At 41.3% G+C, this 8436-nt stretch overlaps 1 protein-coding gene across 1 annotated transcript; it reads left to right on the top strand.

Annotated features, from left to right (window-relative positions):
* Nucleotides 1–2663: 2663 nt before the first annotated feature.
* On the top strand, nt 2664–5884 carry sypl2b (synaptophysin-like 2b). The gene is made up of 6 exons (XM_080497302.1): nt 2664–2810; nt 2971–3048; nt 3433–3551; nt 3641–3845; nt 4310–4498; nt 4606–5884. The coding sequence occupies exons 1-6, from the start codon at nt 2793–2795 to the stop codon at nt 4726–4728; spliced, it is 732 nt and encodes a 243-aa protein (XP_080353428.1). The 5' UTR covers nt 2664–2792; the 3' UTR covers nt 4729–5884.
* Nucleotides 5885–8436: the final 2552 nt, after the last annotated feature.

The raw sequence follows: 8436 nt of genomic DNA, 5'->3' as shown, positions 1-8436 counted from the left end.
ATGAAACCATCTCTAGTTTTGTAAAATGAATTCCCATCATTGGAATGCTTGTTTGAGGTTTCGCCACTTCAGGCATAATTCTAAGACCCAATTTTGAGACATTCCAGGCTTGACCTGCAGAGAAAAACAAGGTCAACGCGTAGAAATAACCCGTCACGTCCCCATGATCTCATTTAAAATAATTGCATTAAATGTTTTTATTTATTTTTTTTTTACTTGGCCTTATCCACAAATAATTCTGATCAGTTCTATTCACTGCTCACGCTATTATTTAATTACTTTTGATGCCACAGCAGCTCATTACTCACGCCTGACAACCCATGACTAGTCATGGCACAAGTCATGGGTTGCAAAAAATATTTCTACCGGTGTCAGTCACTGGTGTTTTTGAAATATGCAAATTCCATACCAGAAAACATATTGACACATTTCTTTTTTTTATTATTTTTTTGTTTGTTGTTAAAACATGAGAGGAGTAGATCAGATAGCTATGCTCAGTATCTCTTTTATCTTTGTGAGTTTAGTTACCCGCACGACCGGTTCAGCGGGTTTTAAGGACTGCAAGGTGATTCTCCACGTAAATTCCACAAGAGTTGAAAATCAAGTAAAAAAAAATATATTTTCTTTTTTATGGCATTCCTTGCCTTTGGGGACATTTCAAATGACCTCTGGTGCATATGTGTGCCTTGCTTTTCTGCTTTTCTGCTCCTCTCTCCCTCCAGATTCACTCAGAAACTCACACGGCCTGATCTGAAGAGCTGCATTCCTACAAAGGGACTGTACAATGGTGCAGAAGCCCCTCCCAGCAGCAGCCCAGTCAACTAATAAAAGGTGGAGAACAAAGCCACTGTTATCCCTTCGAGATGGGCTCGGCTGAAAGGAGAACTGTGCTTTTCCTGAAAGGGCCTAAATGTTCTTGTCTGACTGCAAAATGTGCTCAGGGAAATTAGCCGGATTAAGAGGACGAATCAAATGTACCTGAGTTTGTCTTCTCACCAGAACAAGCATTCCATTATCACATTATAGACGGCCCTCGAGCGAGACGGTTCAGTCCACGTTAATGGGAATCATGGGGCACATGGCTGGCTTCGCATATGAGGTCAACGAAGCTCTCTGAGCGCCGACAGGAAATGCAATGGAGCTAAAGTCACAGTTTTCAGTCCATCGCTTGAATGTATCCTCTTGGCATTATGACAATATCCTCCGTGGGTTCAGGAATGTGAATGTTTCTTTTGATTGTGTTGTTTTTATCCTGACTGACATTATCCACTCTGGAATAATGTGTTGTTCATATTTTTAGGCTGGCCTCACCCCAAAGGCCACTTTGATGGGATGAACTCTCCTGGATTAAGAGAATAAAATGTTGAAACTGCACCTTTTTTTGTGTCTGTGTATTGGTATCTCACTCTGTCGGTTCTCACTTTCAATATATAGTTTGATTATACACAGTGGCATTAAAACTACCCATTACTCCTTGGTTTGTGTACATGCACTTTGTGAATTGATACGACATTAAAATATAAAGAAAGGCCACACGGTGGCGCTGTGGTTAACACTCAGAACTGTCCAGGGTGACCCTTGTCCTTTTCAAAAGACAGTCCAGCAAATAGTTACCAAAATTCGATTTGAAATGTCACATTGGAAAATTTAAATGCATCAGAAGATATGATTTTTCTATTTCAATGTTCTGGCAGTATATTTTGACTCATGGATAAAATTATTAATGCATCATCCAAACTGCATTTTTGTTTTCTTATTCAGGTTGCACATGTATGTGATGGATGAGTTTTTAAACTGACTTCTTTGGCCTTGTTAATTATAAGGTAAATGTCAGCCTCTTTTCCAATCGCTGTATCATTGCATCTGCAATCAGTTTTTATGTAAACATGTACATGAATGTGTTTTTTATATATATATATAACATATATATTTGTGCATTGGTTTGTGAAATCTTTGCAAAATGCTTTCGAAATTGTCAAAATATTTTGTTACACATGTTTGGGGTTCATAATATAAAAAAAACAACTTTTTCCAACTTGGTTTTATGTTTGTTGCAATTTGTTGCTTCTCCTTTTTTGGTTATGGCAGGCTATTATTTATTTATTTAGTTATCCGTTACTTATTTTGTTTTTGCTTGATTTACTTTGCTTTGCTCTGTTATGTCTGTTTGTTTGTAGTTCAATTTTTTTTCTCCATTCATTGTTGTTCCCCCAATTTTAGGTACAGTGTGTTCATAGTTTGTCAAAATAAATAAACAGTTGTAGAATCACACAGGTGAGCTTGTTTTTTCTGGGGGGTAAGGACACCAAGCATTCAAGTTAAACAGTTTTTGATAGTGGAATATAATAGAAGAGGCTGCAAGGCTCGAGTCTATGGAGATGTATTAATGCTATTTTACTAGAAAATTCCAATACAATTTCAATGTAATAGGATGAAAGAAGATGAATGGAAGATTCTTTTTTTTTTTTTTTTTTTTTTTTTTGCAGTTTCGCAGTTTCGGGGGCTTTTATGAGGAAAAGATTTGCCGTTAACGTTCGAAAATCTAATCGATTAGTCCTTCAGTGTGTTTCTGCAGGCCTGAGCCCCTCCAGACTGTGTGGGCAGTACAAACGGACCTGCTGCGCCACAGCGCCCCCTGCCGGCTCCGGAAGACGGGAGATCACGTGTTTCCAGCTCCGATTCGCTGAAGTTGGTGAAAAAGTTTGACAAGACCAAGGCGCCTCGAAAGAGCAGCTAAAGACCCGGCGAAAAGAGCTCTATTATCGGCGTGCGACGGTAAATCGATAGGATCGATGGAGTCCGTCGCCCAGGTAAGGAGCGCGCAGGGACGCGCTGACCCGAGGGAACGGCGCGTCATGAACTGCCACTTTCGTTTTTTTTTTTTTAACGAGAACACACCTTTTTATTTTATACGTCCTCGGTTATTTCAAGAACTCCCTGCTCATCTTATGTCGTTGTTTCGTGCATTAGAAAGTGCTGACTTCAGGATTCAGCCTCGACTTGGGTCCCCTGAAGGAGCCTTTGGCGTTTATCCGTCTGCTAGAATGGGTAAGTTTGATCCGTATGTTTTAGTTGTTTTTTTTCTTTTCTTCATACCATATGGCCTATGGCGGAGTATCTGCCTGCCCGAATCGAATGGCAAAAATACGTTACAAATTGATTGTGTTGCTTGTCTTGTGACCCACTACACGCCCCACAGAGCTATGCAACTCACTCCTGGAGATGTGGGAGGTTTTCCTCATGTGGTTGCACAGTTTTTAGTCCTGTCACTTTTTAAAATAAAAAAAATAAAAAGTTGCTCTTGTTCCAACACTCACAGTGTTGATGCTCTTGATTTTGTTCTCACGTCATCTCCAGGCTTTGCTGTGAGTTTGTAGGCGGCCACGGTCCTGGACAAAGTCATTTGCTCTTGTCTCGTGTCTCTTCCTGCAGTTCTTTGCCATATTTGCATTTGCCACCACTGGAGGTTACAGCGGCTCCAGCAGAATCAACGTCCACTGTCCCGGAAAGCCCAATCAGGAGATCCAGGCCAACTTCAACTACCCGTTCAGGTGTGTGCGACCAAATGCAATGAGAATGTGAAGGTGTTTTTGAGGAGCAAAGGCATAGAAAAACACTTTCTCCTTGTGTGTGCACACAGCTTGACGCAGCATCCCTATCACGTCCCTGACTGTAAAGCCAACTCCACCGCCACCATTGAATACTTCCTGACCGGCGACCACGCGTCCTCCGCGCAGTTTTACGTCTGTATCGGAGTGTTCGCCTTCCTCTACTGCACTGCCACGCTCGTCCTCTATCTGGGATACCAGCACTTGTACCAACAAACGAGTCGTGGCCCTATCGTGGTACGTTCCTTTAAAAAAAAAAAAAAAAAAAAAAAAAAAAGTGTTTGTTTTGTTGAGTTATTTAATGGATTGTGTCCAACAAGGTCTTCCTTCAGCCATTCAGGAGCAGATAAGAAAAGAGCGACACGTCGTGTTTTTGAAAGTTTCATGTGAAAGCGTGTTTTTCCTGTTTCCACGGAGACCGAGCCGGGAGTGTTTCCCAAAAAAAGTTCCACCTCGGGGGAGCCGTTTTCAAGTCATTTTCACCGTTGTCGTGTGAATGGACACCTGAACAACAACAAAAGTTCTGTTTTGACTTTGAAAACGGGCCTCGGTTCACTCGACACAGCCGGTATCCTTTTTATTTTTAGTTTAAAATTCAGACACTGCAGTCGGGCCACGCCGGAGTCTAGCCGGAGCTCAGCAAGTGTATTTAACAGACTTGTGTCAATGCAGCATTAACGTCCTCCCCTCTCGCTCGGCAGGATCTGCTGGTGACCGCAGCGTTCACTTTCCTGTGGCTGGTGTCCTCCTCCGCTTGGGCCAAAGGCCTGTCTGACATCAGGTGGGCCACCAGTCCCACCACCATCATCAAGCTGGTGGAAGTCTGCAAGCAAGCCGAAGTCTGCACCACGGGGGCGATTCCGCACCTGGGCCGCCTGAACGCCTCCGTGGTGAGTGTCCGTGCCGAAGAGACCCTCACGCGCGACGCCGGTTTGATTGTTGTTGTTTTGTTTTTCTTTTCTCCCCCCCCCCCCCCCCCCCCCCCCCCCTCTTGCAGATATTCGGATTTCTTAACCTCATCGTGTGGGGCGGCAACTGCTGGTTCATTTACAAGGAAACGCCGTTCCATAGGTCGGCCAACCAGCCGGCGGACGTGGAGGGCGGCGCCAGGCCCTCGTAACCGCCCGGCTTCCTCATTTCTGAACGTCTTAACAAATGGTGTTAATGAAAGAGTAGTTTGGCTGATAGGCAGAATGTTGCTCGAGGTGTAACGTACCTGTGAAAACTGCCTGCTTAGTGGTTTTTTTTTTTGTTTTGTTTTGTTTTTTTGCAGCAGCAGTTATTAGTTCGACTGGTCTAATTTCGAACACGTTTCCAAAGGCACTAATACTTAAGTTGGCTGAAAAATTAACATGTAGGAAAAAAAACAAAACCCATTTTGCTTTAGCAGGTGTTCAGTTTGCGTGTTTTAATATATTTATACCCACAATGAAAAATCCCTTATTTCAAATTGCAGCTGCGTGATGTTTCTGCACGATGCACTCGCCATTAAATTTCGTTTTACGACTCAGGGGTTGATAAGTGTTTAAACAAAAATGTAGCCAGTTGTTAAACCAAGCAGTGCATTTTGTTGTTCAGACAAGTAGATACCTGATCTAAGTTCAGTTTAATAATGCAACGGGCATCAATATGTGATTCTATGACCTTATTCATTTTATGTCATTGATCATTTGAGAGAATAATTCAGATGCCGATGTGAGATTATTTATAGCGGGTAAGGGAAATTATATTTGAACTTTCTTTTTTCCATCAAGTTTCATCTTTCTGTGTGACTAGTGGCTGACTATAATTTGAGCTTGTTACTTATGACCATTCAAAGCTTAAAACAATTTAAACTAACTAATATTGAGGTCAACTGTTCAGGTGTTTTCTTTAATATAATTTTTTCGGTTCTTCGTCTTTGTTACAGTTAAGTTGTAGAAGTTGAAGTCCCAGAGTATTTCAAGCTCACTGTGCCATCGATAATATAACATCATATAGGAGGTAGGATGTTACATTTTTCTAAAACAATCGATCCATAAAGTTTTTGTTTTTTTTAAACTCAATCAATGACATGCCATTTGTGTTGCTCTTGCTCTACGTCCTTTTTTTTATTATAAGGGAATGCAAGCTGTTTTGCTTACTTCTGCCGCTGTTACAAACTTTACTATTCTGCTTTGCTCGTTACCAAAAGCATCACAGACACAACTTGATATCTTTTTACAATCCCCCCCCCCCCGAAAAAATATATTTTGAGGACCTAAAATGCTGTGCATCAATAAAAGAAAAGAACTGGAGTTGTTGCTGTGTCTTTGTTTGCCTGTTTCTTTCTTTCTTTCGCTGGTAGCTTGTGTCGTCTAACAGGAACTGACATGAACGTCTCACACACACACACACACTGAGGGTCATAAAGTGGAGCAGCCTCAGCCACACAGGAAGCCACCAACCTTCAGTCAAACCAAGTAACCGACTTCGTCCCAAGTGAGGAAACCTAACTGGCACTTTGCATGACTGGTCTTCTTGCTGCTCGTTTACTTTACTTTCTTCTTGACGGGGAACCAGGATGTTGACACAAATCGGGCGACTCGGCTGTGTGAACTGGAATAAAAATGACACGGGAGGGCAAATAATCAAACAACCCTTGTTTGTCGAGGACTTATCTCAGAACGGAATGCTTTTCCAACTCCCAAAGTGACATAAGGATCTTGAAGAAATGGTTTCACTGTTATGGAAGGAGTAAGATCATTTTAAATCTATAATTACAGTAGGTAATTATAGATTTAACTTTCACTTTTTTTTTTTTTTGTTTTAACTTTTTATGTTTTGTTTATTGTTTTAGCATCTGATTGTTTTTATACCTTTAACTTTTTTTTTATTGTTTTTATGTTGCCTCTTATATTTTTATTTCAATGAACAGCACTTTGTCTCAGCTACGGCTGATTAAAGCGCTTTATAAATAAAGTTGAGTTGAGTTGTGTAGGTCTCAATTGTGACAATTCTAAATGACTGCATTTATTCAAAAGAGAAATATATCGGTTGCATCTTGTTTTAATCATATGGATGAAAGTGAAACCCCCAAAATAAATGTTTCAGTTCTCTGTTTAAAGGGCCGAGGCCCCACTGTGCTTCAACAGACGGAGGACAATCTCCCAGGCGTCTGTTCAAGCTGGCAGTCGAGGAGATTCGCTCTGGATACTTGCAGTTTTCATCTTAATCTGGTTTTCCCGTCCTGCTCAGAGAGGCCGTAGGGGAGACGTGTCCGGTCTGTAGTCTGCAGTTCTGCAATCCAGTCATAAATTGCATAATTCACTAAATAACCAGAGAGGAAAAGGAAAATAAAATAAACCTTTTTTAAATTTCAGTTTGGGTCGATCAGTGGCTGCACTGGAGGTCTCCGCTGGTGGCTTTGTGCTGCAATTCTTCGTTGAGCTTCTTGTATTTTGCAGTGAAGGTTGTTTTTTTGTTGTTTTTTTGCTTCAAGCTGAAAAATTTCTAGCTGTAAAAAAATCAGTTGTCCAATGCAAGTCCTCTGGTCCTCCTGGGGACCGGTGAGTCGCCTCGCTTCAAAATCCTAAAAATACCAGATAATAGCAGTTTAAACCCTTCTTTATATACCCCTTATTTACATGATTTGCAACATACACAGTTAACTTCATATGATTGGTGCGCCACTCCTCAAGAACCCTGACGTTTCGTTTCACGTTTCTCCCCTTGACCTCAAGATTTAGCAAATGTCTGTGTTACGTGATTTTTAACAGGCGTCACTGCTGGGAAAGTTATGCTTTCCTTGACAAGTCATTGCAACCATTTTTCTTTACCTTTAGTACATTTCACAACTTTTTCCAGTAACACTTCCCCAATTTCCTACAACAAAAGCACTATTTCCTAACTTCTCTGATTATTACCCCATTACCACCCTCTGTTTTCATTAACCCTTCTGTCACTTTTACATGTCATTATCAAACAAAGATCATCAAAACATGTCTTTAACACTCATATTTATCTATGACTGCTGTATTTTGAGCTGACTGCACTAGATACGTATATCTAAATATTTTTTGTGATTTTTTTATATTATTTTTGTTTGCATAGTTGCTTTTTACATGCTTACTATAATTTGCCTTTTAATTTTTTTGTTTACCGTATTTTATTTATGTAACACAATGTTCCTGCTCGCCCCCGACCACCATGACGCGCGCCTCGTGAACGCGCGCGCAAGAGCAGCAATGGCCGCCTTGGATCGGCGAAATCTTAATCTCGACGATTTTGTCGGATTAAACTGGAGTTGTTGGGTAGACAGGGTGAATATTTTATCGTCTGACGGTGAGTCGTACTCCCCTGTCTCACTGCTGATATTCACCTTGTCTTGGTTCGAGTGTCCCGTGATTTATTTTGCGTCTTGAAGACTCAGAAAGCTCAACCCAAACAAAAGACCTGTGTTTCGGATTAAGTGGTTTCCGTGTTAACTGGCGACCCGACTTCCTCTGGCGTTCCTTGGTGCTGCGAGTAACAGCAGATGTCAACAACCCGACGGGATACATGTTATTGTGAATGCTTTTAAACTGCGTTCTCTAGGACAGCTACCTATTATCTGTCCGGGTTTAAAACATCTGTGGTTACCAGCAGTAACCAGGGACACGAAAGGAAGTCGGCCACCAGGTAGCGTGGGAACCAGTTAATTTGAAACACTTGCCGCATCCTTGTGCAGGTACCTGCAACGTTAAACAGTAAACACTGAATAAAACCATCGTTTCTGATCAATATGCGATGTAACCAAATCCCGAGAGGTAAATTCATTGCTAACCTATTGACTCTTTCTTTGATATAGTTTGCTTGTTGACAGCAATAA

This window comes from Blennius ocellaris, assembly GCF_963422515.1.
Source record: "Blennius ocellaris genome assembly, chromosome: 5".
In the NCBI taxonomy this organism is placed as follows: domain Eukaryota; kingdom Metazoa; phylum Chordata; class Actinopteri; order Blenniiformes; family Blenniidae; genus Blennius; species Blennius ocellaris.
Note: the sequence above shows the minus strand (reverse complement) of the source record. Positions and strands in the feature narration are given on the sequence as shown.

What these genes read in the sequence shown, in the direction of transcription:
- sypl2b (XM_080497302.1), top strand. An exon ending in CGAGTCGTGGCCCTATCGTG is followed by an intron (nt 3,846 to 4,309) that starts GTACGTTCCTTT and finishes CTCGCTCGGCAG; the next exon opens with GATCTGCTGGTGACCGCAGC. An exon ending in GCCGCCTGAACGCCTCCGTG is followed by an intron (nt 4,499 to 4,605) that starts GTGAGTGTCCGT and finishes CCCCTCTTGCAG; the next exon opens with ATATTCGGATTTCTTAACCT.